A 14,907-nucleotide genomic window follows, 5' to 3' on the forward strand; every position below is an offset into this window, starting at 1 on the left:
CTATATTCCTGGTAGGAGCATCAAATTAGTTTGGAATTTTATTTCAAGTATTTAAAAAGCCATTTCACAAGAAGCAGACCTGTGTGATCAAAAAGCGAGATTTGGTCTATATTTTAAGCAGAAGAGCTGGAGGGACTTAGGTAAGTGAGTAAAGCAAAATATCTGAGTAGACTTTTCTGCTTAATATGTGGAAGACACGCAAAATTATGTTGTCAAATTCAAATTATCCAAGATTATTTACATATGAATCTAAAACTGAATCTCTGCAAGCCTGCCAAAAGTTAGACTACCTTGTCTAAATCAATTACTTCAGAACAGCCATCTGCCAATAGTCCATGGGCTGCAATGCAGCTTCTTGGAATCTTACTGCTCCAGAGAGGGAAAAATGAAAATAAAAGCAAGCAGAAGAAATCCCAGGGGACTGTAGCTTCAGGAGGCAAAAAATTGGTGCTTTTTGCTTGCCTGTCTCTTCCCAGTTTCCTGCCCCCTTCAGCGTATGAGAAAGGCAAGAAGAGTTTGTGCACTTTGGAAACTCGATAGGAGGCAGCAGCTGATCTTCCCATCACCAGCCTAAAAATAATCCACTCCAGGGCTTGGAGCGGCTTCACTAAGTGGAGGAAAATCCTGCCATCGGGATGATATTGATCACATAGCACAACCGAGTGACACTTTGGGTTGGTATTTTGGGGTTGTGTTTACAAAGGTAAGCTGCAGAGTTTGATCTAACATTCAGCAACCAAACGGGGCATGCGATGACCCTCCCCCCATTATCTCCCACTAACCACCTCCTCCTCCTCCTTCCCTTTATATCTGTGGGACAGGGCTGCTCCTCGTTCTTTCCTGGGATTACAACTCCAATCTCTTTTTCCTTTTCCATTTGCAGGCGTTCTCAGCCTTTACCGTCCCCTCCTGCTGATGTTTTCTTTGCTGCTGTTCACAGGGTTATGTTTCTTTTTTTAAACTGTCCTGTCTTGGCAATGTGAAGTCGAAGGTTTTACAGCAGGCAGCGTAGCACGCTGGTGTTGGGGATCGCACTGTGTGGAGAAGCTTTCCAAAAAAGAAAGAAAGAAAAAAAAAAAAAAAAAAAAAAGCGATGCATTGAGATGTGTGAGACCACTGCAGATGTTTGTGTGAAATGCTTTGCAGTGCCAATAGCCTGTTTAGCACCACTGCCGTTGTGATTTTCCCCGTGTTTGGAGCCTGATCCAGAAGGCTCCCGAAGTCAATGAGATTCTTTGCATTGACTTCAGCACCGTTTGGATCAGGCTGTGGCACACGGCAGTTAGCGCTGCGAATGCTGACAAGCACCAGAGGTAATTCATCATCCTGAGGCCCAGGGGAGCTGGGACAGTGCTTGGCAAGGAAGGGGGGTCTGTGGAGCATAGGTGCTCACAGCTTAAATAAGGAAGTAAAAGAAAATTGTATTTTGTATCGGGTCATTTTTGATAAAGTAGATTTTAAAGGGACAGTACTTTCTGCCGTTACCTCAGCAGCACTCTTTGCAAGACTATAGATCACATGGGTTGAGTTAGAGTGCTTTTAGGAAGGTAAGAAGAGCAAGCTAGAAGGGTTCAACCTAGAAAAGAAAAAGATTCAGAGCACTAATCTAAAATCTATGGAAAACCTCAGAGTTAGGCCTTCCATTCAAAGCTATAAATTAATCATTTGTCCTTAGTTAAAATTTACTACGGGAAATTTCAGAAGGAAAGACAAATTTTACTTTTGTGATTTATCCAGAAGATAAGAACTAAGTACTTTTGTAAAACACGGAGTAGTTTCTTCACCCTGCACCTATATGCATACACATATGTATATACATACATGTTTATATGTATATATGGGCATATAATGCACATTATATGTAAGACCAAAATGAAATTTGATCTGAACTGAGACACAAGTATGCTCTGTAAACAGATATATTTTAATTAGGAAGTGCAACTATCAATTTATATTTTTTTTTAAGTATGGACAACAGAACTACTGCAATAAATGTTTTCAAAATATTCTTATTCCCCCAAACAAGCTCCACCTGAGGAGTGTACTTATACTCATTTTTTTTGTAGTCATAAGTACCTTGCAGAGCATGACGATCAGAGTGATAATTCAGGTAAGATGAAACTCTTGAATATGAAGATTTTTAAGTCCACTTTAAAAGACCCTTAAGGTAGTTAAAATGTCTTTAATTAGGATTCTTATAGTTTTGTACTTGGTGAGGATGTTCTCATAATTTTAATGGAAATTTAGATTGCCTACCATTTTCCCATTGTCTTCTTCAGAATTGCTTATGGAAAATATATCTCATGAACTGGCTTAGTGCCCTGAGAATCCCCATTTATGCTTGTTAAAATGAGATTTGTGAGTGCTTAGGTTCAATGTTTTGTCATTTCCATGTTTACGACTTTGACCTATTTTCTTTCTTCCCAAAACTTCTCTCCTCTTCACAGCGAATATTTGTTCATGAATCACTTTTGTTCTGTTTTCTGTTTATTCTCTTATGACTGTGTCTGTCCACCTTAGCCTAAAACCGGGAAGTCTTAGCTTGTCAGTAATGTGGACTCTTGCATAAAAATTTAAATGCTTAAAGGACATGAGGGCTTTTTTAGTTATTTCATTGAAGGGTGAAGTGCTGCTCAGATAGTTCATATCCTCATTAAAGTAAACCAACAGGGAATCAGATTCCCAAATAATGCAAAGGAGAGCTGAAACTGCCTTCCACTGGTACCAACATGTGCCTATCCTCATGATTGTTCTTTCCATTCCCCTCCTCCATGAAGTTTGGCTGATGGCTTTAGCTCATACTGACTATTCAGCACAAGCCATTCTCAAAGGGAGAAGGAAAAAACACCTCTGACAATCTCTGATGAGTTGTAGACTTCATAAAGACAGAAGTTAAAGGGAGTAATTTGGCAGTAACTTAGAAAGAGGAAGGCCTTCCAGCCTACAAGTGTTAAAACAAAAAACTACCTGGCACTTGGCACTCCTGCTGGGTTGCTGAATTTACCTGGTGTCCTCAGATGGTACATACTTGTTATCAGATGATCTTTGTCCCATTACTACATTTTCATGTCTGAAATGATAGATTAAACCTAGCATGCTTGGCAACATTATAATAAAGTATAACATTCCTGCTATAATTAGCAGTGAAGTAAATTGTGATGTACCCACATTGGTGCAATTACCCCAGCATAACTTGTTGGCCTACTGTATTCAACAGTAAGTGAAACTTTCTCTGGGAAAGGCATTTTTTGTAGTGACTACAAATAACATTGTCTTTTTAAATGAGTTTATGAGCACCTCAACAGTTGTTCTGAATGGCTGCTGCTACCTGATGAGAAGTAGTGGTTCATAATTGCAGATGACCAACAAATTTCAAAATAACTTGCTACCCCTTCATCTGTTTTCTCCAGAATATTCACTTTTAGATTACACAATTTCTTTTTCAGTGTGACAGTTAGACTGCCCCCATTTTGTTCAGACATCACTGTTTGCCAGTCAAAGCCATCTTCCTGTAGAGAAGCTTTCAGCTCCAAAGGTTCCTACCTGAGCATGAGCTTAGAGAAAAGGTCCATCCATATAAGAAGAAGAGGCCTTTGCTTTCCAGTGCCTCTCCCTTTGGGACTCACAGATAAGGTTTTGCTAAGAGGCTGGTGGACATTTCTCCACTGTTATGACCTTGAGACAATCCTGCATGAGCCAGCTTGGGAATTGAAGTAGGGCAACTGCAGCAGTTCAGCTCTGATGTCGAGCTTGATGTGAACAGGGCTTTTTATCTTGGGAACAGCACCACAGTGATTAGGACTGTTAATTGTGAGACTGAACTATGTTTGTGTGGCTCTCTGCTGGACTGTGAGCTCACAGCAAGGCAGGCAGACTGCTGAGGGTAATAAACCTGCCTGGCTTTGCTGCTTAATTCACCTGTGTACCCTTCCAGGCAGTGCTGTTTCCAGTGTTCCCAAGGAAGGGTCATGGCAGGTGTAGGAGGGCAGCTGCTGCTCTGGAATGCAATAACCTCTCTGAGTTGGAGCATTAAAGGCTTTAATCTCTTCCATCCCTGTTACAACAGAAATCTCTTCAAATTTCTCCTCCTGTGGCTCTGCAGTTCAGTTTTACCTCTTTGATCTCTCCCCACATACTTACTGCGGCCTAAAAATCTGTCTCCTCATCTTTGGGAAGGAGAAAATCACCCTTGACCACAGGGTGGGAAAACTTGAGTCAGCTCTGTATTCTCATTTGCTTAGGTCTAATTCAAAGGCCTTCGGCATTACAGGTTTTGCTGTTCTGTGTGATCAGCATTCTGTCATTTTTTTGGTGGGAAAAACGGAATTAGTATTCAGTTTGCTTAGTTGTGTACTTGCATAAAGCTCAGTGTGGAGAGAAACAAGCAGCACTTCCTCACATGGGCAAGATACCTCTTTTCCCTCTCTACAGATGTATTTCTGACTGAAGCTCACCATTTGCTTACTAGAAGAGTAAAGGCCAAGGGAAGAATAGTTTAATAGTTTAATTTTTATTCAGGGAACCAAATTTGACCAGTGGTCAGTCACAGAAGTGTTCCATCTTTCTTTCCTGCTGCAGTTTTCAGTGACTTAGAACAGTAAGCACAACTGCAATTCTTCAATTCTTCATGTTTTGGCTTTGCTTTTTAGTGTTTTTTTTTTTTTTTTTTTTTTCATTTGTCATTCTTAATTTTCACATTTTCATTTCATTTCATGAAATCTTATGGTTGTACATAAAGAAGGGAATGGTGCCTTTTCACTCTTTCACTGGGTAACTGTAATCAAGATCTTCAAACTGTCTTGATTTCCAGACTCAGTTTTTTGAGTGAAAGCTTTCAAAACTAGGACTCATTACAAGTCAGTGTAGCTGAGGCCTTTTAAAACTCCTTAAAATTCTTATAATTATTAAAGATCTCTTTAACTTACAATACTGAAATCCTGTTTAAAAGTGCAACTTTGACTTCTTAATTAGTCTGAAGCTTACTCTGTTTGCAGCTCTAAAAATGTGTCCTTCTGTAGCTACACTGAACTTTACAAGCATGGGATCTGAGTGTGGGCACAAGAAATTTTGCCATTATATTATCAATTTTTTATTTGAAAAATACTGAAGGCTTCACTGTTTTATTGGATGAGAGATTGCATCTGAAAACTTGTCATGGTCCAACTCCTGCTATTTTTAGTGGAGCTGCAAAAGCATTGTTGAAAAATGCCCCGTACTGTCTAGAGAAATCAAGGATTTGTTCTTCTGCCTTAGGGGCTTTCTTTCTGTCCTTCTTTGGAGAAGAACACAGCTTGTTAAACTTTGAGACTAATGAAAATGAGCTTCTGAAGGCATTCCCTGATGCTGCAGAAAGTAATGGCTGATTTCAGCTTCAAACCAAAGGGTATTTGACTGTAAATGCAAAGCATCCTCCCTTTGATATCAGAAAAACTTCATCCAGTATATTTCTCTTATCTAGGAAACTTGAGCCAAAAGGCAGGAACTACATTACATGCTTTATTCCAGGGAGTGATGGTTCTGTGCATGTCTCCACTTCCAGAGTCTCCTCTGTATCTAAGTTTTCCAAAAAACAGAGCAAGGTCCAGCGTTTTGAGTCACAAAACTGTGGAGGGTGTGTGGGATCTGCCTTCTGAACCAGAAATGGATGGGAAGGGAAGGATGGAGTGGCTCCTGTTTCCCCACAAGGCACACTGGAGATGACATTATTTCTCAGAGCTCCAAGGTAGTGCAGGGTGTTTTCATTCACCATACTTGAAGATCCAGAGAAGTGCCAGCAGCAGAAAGTGTTATAAAATTTTGGATATGCCAACAGATGCAAAACTTGAGTCCCCCACTCCCAGCCACAGCTCGTTTCCCAGTGGAAATGGAAAAATGGGTGGGAGAAAGGAGGAACGGGAGGAAGGAAGGATCACAGGACTGTTAAGGCTTCCACAGTTCTTACCTCCTCTATCTCCTATCAGTGCCAGATTGTACTGGATGTGTGTCCTGAGCTGAGTGCTGCTAAACAGGGAAGTTGTACATTTTATGATTTGGCATTTTATGAGGCCAAAGCAGCATTGGAGCAGCACAGCATCACAACACTGATCAGAATATTTTGATAGATTTTAAGCCTGTGGAATTTTAATGAATATGGTAGCTGGATAAACTGATTCATGATGAGGTTTTCTGATCAAAAATCTTAGGAATTTAATGTCAATTACCCTATCTCATTTCATTTGCCATGTAATCTTTTTTATTTTCAATTTTTACAAACTGACCAACCTAGGCTTGATTTGCTCTCTCTTTTTAAGAGAAGGCAATTAAATTCTACTTCTCTTTTTTTGAAATGAACAAAAGTATTGTGAATAGACTGCCCTTACCTTCTCTTGAAAAAGATCACCAGTATGATGGGCACCGTCTCTAGATATCAGTATTAATTAATAGGACCAGGTTCTTTTCTCAGCCCTGGCAATGTGCAAAGGACAATTGGTTTTAAGAGTGTTACTGGACATATTCCATCACAAAACTGGGCACAGCACAGATCTTGTGAAGATTCAGATGTGATTCTTCAAAGATGCATCTTGCACAAGAGTTTGTAGCAACTATTGTTTGAGGTGTGATAGGAAACCTCTGCAAACTGATGGTGGTCTCCAGTTAGGAGAAAACACTCTTCCTGCAGTTAGTAGTCCTTCACTTGAACATTTTCTGCCTCTATTCTATTTCCCTTCCTGAAAAATGGGAAAAAACCAACAGTTCCCTTAGCTTCCCTTGGATGTGGTTTTCATCCATTCTCCCAGATTGATTTTTGACTAGAAGCCAAAAGCTACACAGGGAGTCAATGATTCAGTGCTCATCTGAACCCAGGATTCTCCTGCCTTTCAGTACCACTCCAGCCACTAGACCACAACAGCATCTTATGCTGCCTCAGAAGAGAGTCATCCTTGTGGGAAAGGGAGGAAAATTCCCAGCAGAACTCCCTTGGACTTCTGACCTTCGATAAAAATGAGGAAACAGCACTTCTGATTTTCAAGAGATTACCATTATCATTATGTTTCCCTTAAAGAAGACACGTCAAGCTTTCACAAATTAAACCCAAACAACCTCTGTGTAGATTTTTTTCAAGTTCTTTATTTGTTTTGCTAGTAACTCCTCAATATATTCAGACAGATCCCGCACTAACGGAATGCTTCTTTTTTGTTACTAGCCTTATGCATTTATGAATGTATTTTGGTATTAAAAATAAATTATAGAATGATAGTGGTCATATCACTCTATTGATTATAGAGAATGGGCCAAAATCTCCATCAAATTGTGTTACAGCACATGGACTGTTAGCAGATGGTGGTTACTGAAGTTTGAGTCGGTTGACCCTCAGCTTTTGCTTCACAGTGAGTACCTGAATGTGAGATATGCTTAACTTCTGGTGAATCTCAGCCATAAAATGCTGATATATTTGGGAAAGGGAGAGCATTTATCACACTCCTTTCAAAGAAATTCCTCTTCTCTGATGTGTTTTGATATGGGTTGTGATTTTCAGATCCAAAAAGAACTTGCTTAAAAGCTAACGGAGGGTTTAGCAGAGGTTCAAAATGCTTCTTTGAATTCTATTTTTTGTGAAGCTTTGCATATGTGTCCTGTCTCTAAGGGACTACCTGTGTAGTTTATGCTTACCTTGTTATGATTACCTTGTTTAAACAAATTACAGAACTAATAACTATATGAGGAAAGAAGGAAATCTTTTTCTCCCCATTCTACTGACCTTTTTTTGGTTGTTTTTAAACTGCATTTATGCATTTTCTGCATCCCTATCTTGTTCTGATTCTGCAAAACCTATTAATGCCAATGTTCTTGCAGACAGACAATTTGCTGAATTAAATCTATTCCTTCTATTTTAGCATGTAAAATTTGAGAAAAGAAAAAGGTGTGGATAAATGAGTTTCCACAACTTACCCTGCAGCACTATGCTGCTCTGTGAAAGTTTCAGGCAAAGAAATGAGCTAGGAAAGACTTTGTTTGCAGTCCCGTTTCATTTTCTTGTAAAGAAGACTGAAAAAAATAAATGATGCACAGGTTGATTTAAGCCAGAACCTGGCCATTACTCTGGATCACTCTATGGCCCATGCTCTGCAAGCACGAATACAGGAGCTTATCGTGGTGTACAAAGATAATCTCACAAGAAGTCATGGAAATCAGAGACTGCTGGGATGAGTCTAAGCACGTGTTTAAGGGTTTTCAGGATCAAACATAAATGCTGATTTACTGCCTAGGCAATCTTCAGTACTACCTACTTTGGTTAAGAGTTTGTAATTTTTCAGTAATGTCTCCTGTGTGTGGCCATTGTTCTATGTGACAATGAAGAAATACAAAATATCAGTGAGTGCAAAGCTGCCAGATCACAAATACCAAAGGTTCAGAGCTTGCATGGGGAATGCAGTGCAACAAATTGTTGGAGATATTGCACAGACAGTGTTGGCTCACCAAAGAAACAGCAACACACAGATCAACTTATGTCCATTTGGGTTTTGTTATGAGAAATGGAAATACTTATTTTTCAAATCTTCTACTTTCTTTGTTTATATTCTTACAGAGCTATTTCAGCATAGTGTTTGTGCCTACAGTGAGCTCTAGAAGTTATAGCATAATGTATTTAAAAATAGCACTTCAATAATGAATGCAGCTAAATATAAACAATATTATCAAAATATAAATAATACCAATGTCATATAAACATGGCCTTCTAATGTGCTTGTATTTGACATAGCCCAAAATAATTTTCAAAATTCAACTGTGTTGTTCTCTATGGGTTCTTCAGTATGCTCATTCCCTGTCTCTTTATTATATTTATTTTGTCTTTAGCCAAAGGGAATGCTGGAACTCTTGGTAGTCAACATTTCTCTCATTTCTGTAGCAACCAGACCCTCTGGAAGAGATGAGACTTGCATTTTGTGGTAATGACAATGCCTCAGCCTACAACATCAGTGCTGGTGTCCTCAGGAACGTCTGCTTTGTGGATGCCCTCAACTTGGTCCCTCATGTCTTCCTGCTGTTTATCACCTTCCCCATTTTGTTCATTGGTGAGTTATTCCATGGAGCCCTGCCATCCCACAAACACTTGAGCATGTGTTTATACTCAGTCATGTTTGCATGGGCTTGGTGAAACCATTAAATGCTTTGTATTTATTAATTCTGAAAAAGAAGAGGAAGAATGGCTTCACCCGGAGGATGTGAGGCCAACCCACTGAAATGTGGGAATTTTAGATATAAATCTGAACTAATCAGCATGAAGAGATGGATGAAAACCAGAGACATCAGATCTAAATTTGCTATGAAACTTCTCTCTGCAGAAGTTTTCTTCAGATTTGAAATTGGCAACTTGCAGCCTTTGTTATTATTAGATATTAGAAGACTGAGGGGAGTGGATCTGAATTTCCTTGAAGTTACATGAATTACAGAGAATATCCAAAATGTTCACCTTGGATCTAAGGCTAGGACAGGTGTAGGAAATATTTAAAATAGAACAATTGCTTCTTTTGCCAACATTTGTAAGAAAAAGTAGAGCAAGAGAGATTTTTTTTCCCCAACAGAAAAAAAAAAAGAAATTATAAATCCCTCTTGAGGAATTTAGGACAGTGGAGGGGCTCTAACTCACACAGTCTTGTAAAAAACCCCATCTAAGCTAGTACTCTAATGATATATTTTTTTCTACAGTTGCCTTTTTATCCCAATTAATTTGCAGTGGTGAAATAAATACAATTTAATACTTTTCCTGAGAGGTCAAACAGTGGTGTTCTAACTGCTCATAGGAGATTACGAGACTTGAATAACCATCAAAAGTACTAGTGAAAATAAATATTCTCCTGACAACTGTATGAGAAATGCCAAGTCAGTTCTTCCATGTTACCTTCCTGGTGTTGCATGTGTAGATAGATGGTAATGCATTTCTTCCACAAGGAAGATTTGACTTTGGGACTGTGTTTGGACATGAGATTTAAGGGCTTTCATCATGCAAAAAGACTCCAAAGTGGTTGAATAAAATGCTACAAGAACCTGTGGGCTAAGACACTCTGTACCTAACTGTGATATGATCCAGTGACTAAAAACTAATTAAATAATAAGGCAAGAGAATAAGAAACAAATTCTAACAAATTATAAAGACTAGAAAGAAACCTCAGGGTTATGGAAACTCTCTCCAACAGTGCTGGATTTTTACCTCAGTGCTGGCTCTTCCTTTGAGGTGAGATGCAGGTCATCCTTGAAGGACAGGGCTTTGTGTAGAAGTGTTTGATGGAAGTACAATACAAGGTCTGAGGGCAGAGATAATATTTTAGAACCCTCTAGCATCAGGTGCTGCTTTGATTTTTTAGAGGTTTTAATTTTTTATTAATTTTGAAATAGTATTGCAGCCGCTGAAAATTATCTCTATTTTGTAACATTAGGAAAAAATATAGTATTTTCAATTGTATGCTATTTATGTAAGTATGTAATTCTTTGTTTTCCATTTTATATGCTAATTATCAGGAAAAGTAGTTGTTGAACGGAGCTTTAAAAGCCAACCGGAATCCACAGTATAGACTGACTCCAAACAAGAAATTTGGTGATAAGCTGCGTTTGTGCAGATGTGTTGACAAAACAAAAATAAAAAGGAGCTTGAGAGAGACAAAGACAGGAGCAAGGTCAAAGAAAACCACATTAGATTAGGAAAGTCTTAGAGAACTATAGAAAATGCTTGAGATAGATATGGAGAAGAGAGAGTAATTTGTTCTTGCAGAAATTTTGGTCTTAACCAAGGATGAAATGGTGAAATGCTGACAGTTTCCGAGAATGAATAAACTTAGGTTTTGGTTTATGTGTTCCTGAGTCACCTGATGAGCCCCGAAGCACGATTAGGCACTGCATCCTTGTGTAGCAAAAGCACATCCTGGGTTTTAAACTGAGTTAGTTTTGTTTCCTTTTGTTTGGTTCCTTTACTTCCCCAAAATGTGCTGTTGCTGGGATTCTCTACAGGCTTTGGGAAGCCTGTCAGGGAATTCCAGCAGTTGCTTTACAGCGGGAGGGACTTTTGGGCCCTCTGACTCAGGACAGCCCTGTACCTGTGCGGGAAGAGACAGAGGCCGAGGCTCGCCATGCCTGTGGTCAGGCCTCAGCTTCCCCAGCCCTGTCACCTCCCTCAGATCCTCTGTTGTGACACTCACATTCTCTGGACAGAGAGACATAATTCTGTCTCTCAGGAGAAGCTCAGAGAGAAGAGAAAACAATCTTTATCTCTGCTCCTTTGTTTCCCCCCTGTGGAATGTGGTATGGAGATTGTTTACCTGAAGTGATTGCTGGATTGGATTCTGGTGAGGGTTGTTTGGGTTCAATGACCAATTGGATCCGGCTGTGGCTCGGTTGCTCAGCAGAGAGTCACGAATTAGTTAATTAGTTAGGTAAGTAAGTATGTAGAAAAGTATAGTATCTCTTTAAATAGTATATTAATGTAATATATTATAGTTTTAATAAAGCAGATCCTTCAGCCTTCTGATCCGGAGCCAGACATCATCATTTCATCCCAGCATCTGGGGTTTGCTGCACTTTTTACTATACTCTGTGTCCCACCTCTTGCTGGGTTGCTGGCCTCAGAGAGGATCTTGCCTGGAAAGGGGAGGCGACATCTGAGGTGATGACAGGGAAATTGGCTTCAAGTTGAATTTGTTGATTAATTTGAGTCCTGGCGCTGTGTGGGGCGCTCTGAGGGGCCAGGAATGCAGTGGCCTGGGCTGCACCTGAGGGAGAGAAGCTGTGAAATCACTGTTCAGCCTCCACTCAGACTGTGCTCCCAACCCCTGAAACAGATAATAAATGTTACTTGTTTCAAGTAAATGCATCTCTTTGAGGCCTCATTTGAGGAGGAAACTTTTATATCAGTTGGAAATTTTTCCCGCTCTTTCTGTGACTGCGAAAGACGTGAGGACGCCATCACTTCAGCTCTGTTGTTCCCTGTTGTCTGAGGGTGCCACTTGGGGTGGGTTTTTTTGTTGTTTTCTTTTCATTTTTCTTGGTCAGGAAGGACTTTGATTGTAATTTGAAAAAAGTGTTGTCTCATTGTCTTCAGGGTTTGATTTAAGTTACTGGGCAACTGAGACACTCCTGGGTCATCTTTTTAGTACAGCAGCCCTGTAGTCTGTAGTTTGTACTGATGGCATGTAAGTGTGGCCCATAAAATTGATAAGCAGATCAGTCACTGACTTGCTGTGAGATAACCTTTCTCTTTCCTTGCTATCATTTCCCAGGCTGGGGAAGCCAGAGCTCCAAAGTGCAGATTCACCACAATACCTGGCTGCACTTCCCCGGGCACAACCTTCGGTGGATCCTGACGTTCACCCTGCTGTTCGTGCACGTGTGTGAAATAGCAGAGGGGATTGTTTCTGACACGTAAGTATCAGAGTTTGGTGGATAACCACACTGATTGCATTTGTTAATGGACAGTGTTAATGTCTGATGGGCTGGCTAGTAAGGCTTGAGGAGGTTCCCCCCAAAAAGCTCATAGAATCCTTTCAGGAACTGTCCAGGTTTTAATGGGATGAAGGTGAAGCCATTGTTCTTGGCATTTATTCTTCTCTCAAGCTATAATGGCAAGCAAATACTGATCAAAGTTAAGTACTCATGCGGACAAAAATCTTTTTGTCTCTAGGAAATTCATGTTTGTCCTCTTCAATAGATTAACAGAACACCTATGGTTTCACAGAATGGTGAAAAAAAGGCACCAAATTCACTAATTTATACCATATTTATTTTCAGACAAATGAAATCTCGCCACCTGCATCTCTTTCTACCAGCTATAATGGGATTTGTGGCTGCCACTGTATCCATAGTCTATTACCATAATATTGAAACATCCAACTTTCCAAAGTTACTGCTGGGTAAGTCTAAGTCTGATATTTATGTGCTCTTACAAATCCCAGTATTTTACCCAAAATCAGCTTGTATAGGTTGCGGAGGATGGTGAAATGTGTGAGAATATTAAAACAAAGAGGAATAACTCTGCTCTTGCAACTGATAGTATCATAGAAGTTATTGCACCTTTCATAAGGTACACACTGAAAACTACTTAAAAAAGTTATTACAAAAGAGAAAGCCATGCATGCCTGTGTAATGTCTATCACGAGCTCTTAGGTATTTTTTTAACACTGATGATAATTTTCAGGAAAAACTTGTCTGTATTCAAAAGGGCTATTTCAAAAGGCCACTTGGAATAATAATGTGACCACAAACTCCTGTGCAGATGCTGCTCTTTCTCAACATCTTTTGCATCTGATTCTGAGATTATCCCATCTGCTCTCTCAGTCAGGAGATGGTCAGACCAGACATGGCTGAATAATGTTCCATACAAGTATATTGTCCAAATTGCCTGTAACTCATCCACCTAAACAAGGCCCTGACAGAGACCAGCCAGGATGCAGGCTAACACTAAATTCCATAAACTCTTTTTCAAAATGAGCACAATTCTGTATTCTCACTTGGGATGCACCCTGCTTTTTCTAAGAGGCAGTATGACTTCTGTTAAGTTGTGTGCCTTTTCCTTCACTATAAGAACAAAGTTCTCCTTCAGACTAAGTCTCCTTCAGTGGACTTTTGTACCTGTGTGAAGATCTGCCATTGTGGATCTGTTTGAAGGGTTGTGGCCCAGGAAAGAAAACAGGGGCTGGTGACATAGAGGATCACTCTGCCTGCAGTGTATCAAGCCATGGAAACTAAAATGCTGTAGTTACACTTATTTCCTAATATATTTTTAAACTATGCATGTGCACCTGTTTTACAGCCCTGTTCCTTTACTGGATAATGGCCTTTGTCACCAAAACCATCAAGCTTGTCAGATACTGCCAGGACGGGGTGCCTTTTTCTCAGCTGCGTTTCTGCATCACTGGAATCATGGTCATCCTCTATGGGCTGCTGATGGCTGTGGAGATCAATGTCATCCGAGTCCGGGTATGTGCCTTCTTCAGGATCTGGAAAAATATCAGTGGCATCATGGGGGTGAAGATGGCTCCTTAGTCCCAGGAACTCTGGCTTGTGTCAAGTTTAGGCCCAGGTTTAGCTTAGCCATAAAGGTTTGGTTAATTCTGTGGATATCAGTGGTGATTTAAATCTCTTTAAAATGTGTGTCCTTGATGTATCCCCTGGGCTTGGTGTGTGTGCATGCCTGCGTGCATCTATCTACATAAAGTGTAGATGGATGCATATTTGTGCACATGAGGAGGGTATAGGTGGATGCAATCTGTAAAACATGTGCTGTGTTAGTGCTGATGAGCTATTTATGTAGTGAATCTTTAAGTTAGCATATGTTCTTACCCATAATAACTTATAATAAAATTAGTTCACAAGACTTCATTTCTACTGTTGTTTGGCTTGAGATAGGTGGTACTGGTAGGGTTCAGAACAGTATCTGCATTCCATGTTGCTCAATTGTTTGCCAGTTATCTGTCAAAATAGAAATGCTCCTATTTACACACAAATTTATATTTAAATTCAACATATAATTACCTTTAAACGCAAATTTGTGGTTGTCTTGCACATAGTTTTTACTAAAAAATTACTATCAATAAGATAATTTCTGAGCCCATGTTTGTCTGTTTTCTCCTCTGCAGAGGTATGTGTTTTTCATGAACCCTCAGAAAGTAAAGCCTCCAGAGGATCTGCAGGATCTGGGGGTGAGGTTCCTGCAGCCGTTTGTCAATTTGCTCTCAAAGGCAACTTATTGGTGGATGAACACTCTCATTATTTCTGCTCACAAGAAACCTGTGGACCTGAAGGCCATTGGGAAGCTCCCAATTGCAATGAGAGCACTGACGAATTATGTCTGTCTCAAAGAAGCCTATGAGGAACAAAAGGTAATAACAGATGTCCATGTCACTGTTCGGCCCTAGAAAGCCAAAGTGTCACTTTGAATTT

The 14,907-nt window shown here is 39.8% G+C and overlaps 1 protein-coding gene and 1 long non-coding RNA gene across 23 annotated transcripts in view; one reads left to right on the forward strand and one right to left on the reverse strand.

Annotated features, from left to right (window-relative positions):
* The first annotated feature begins 455 nt into the window (after positions 1-455).
* Positions 456-14,907, forward strand: part of ABCC9 (ATP binding cassette subfamily C member 9) — a 69,646-nt gene continuing 55,194 nt past the window's right edge. For 7 of the 22 annotated variants that reach the window (XM_068190638.1, XM_068190640.1, XM_068190642.1 and 4 more), the window contains exons 1-7: positions 1,136-1,313; positions 2,067-2,110; positions 8,888-9,053; positions 12,249-12,390; positions 12,757-12,878; positions 13,778-13,944; positions 14,604-14,846. In XM_068190638.1, the coding sequence (XP_068046739.1) occupies positions 1,226-1,313; positions 2,067-2,110; positions 8,888-9,053; positions 12,249-12,390; positions 12,757-12,878; positions 13,778-13,944; positions 14,604-14,846 (972 nt within the window). In that variant the 5' untranslated portion in view covers positions 1,136-1,225. Of the gene's footprint in view, positions 704-1,132; positions 1,314-2,066; positions 2,111-4,122; positions 4,201-8,835; positions 9,054-12,248; positions 12,391-12,756; positions 12,879-13,777; positions 13,945-14,603; positions 14,847-14,907 lie in introns of those variants that run through there. The other 15 variants (XM_068190649.1, XM_068190639.1, XM_068190643.1 and 12 more) reach the window with 12 other exon arrangements.
* LOC137474257 (uncharacterized) lies at positions 2,007-4,081 on the reverse strand. Its single transcript, XR_010999259.1, has 2 exons — positions 2,968-4,081; positions 2,007-2,860 (listed from the first exon to the last, which is right to left on the reverse strand). It is a non-coding gene; the product is annotated as an uncharacterized lncRNA (long non-coding RNA).

The sequence above is a fragment of the Anomalospiza imberbis genome, chromosome 5, assembly GCF_031753505.1.
Source record: "Anomalospiza imberbis isolate Cuckoo-Finch-1a 21T00152 chromosome 5, ASM3175350v1, whole genome shotgun sequence".
Lineage (NCBI taxonomy): Eukaryota > Metazoa > Chordata > Aves > Passeriformes > Viduidae > Anomalospiza > Anomalospiza imberbis.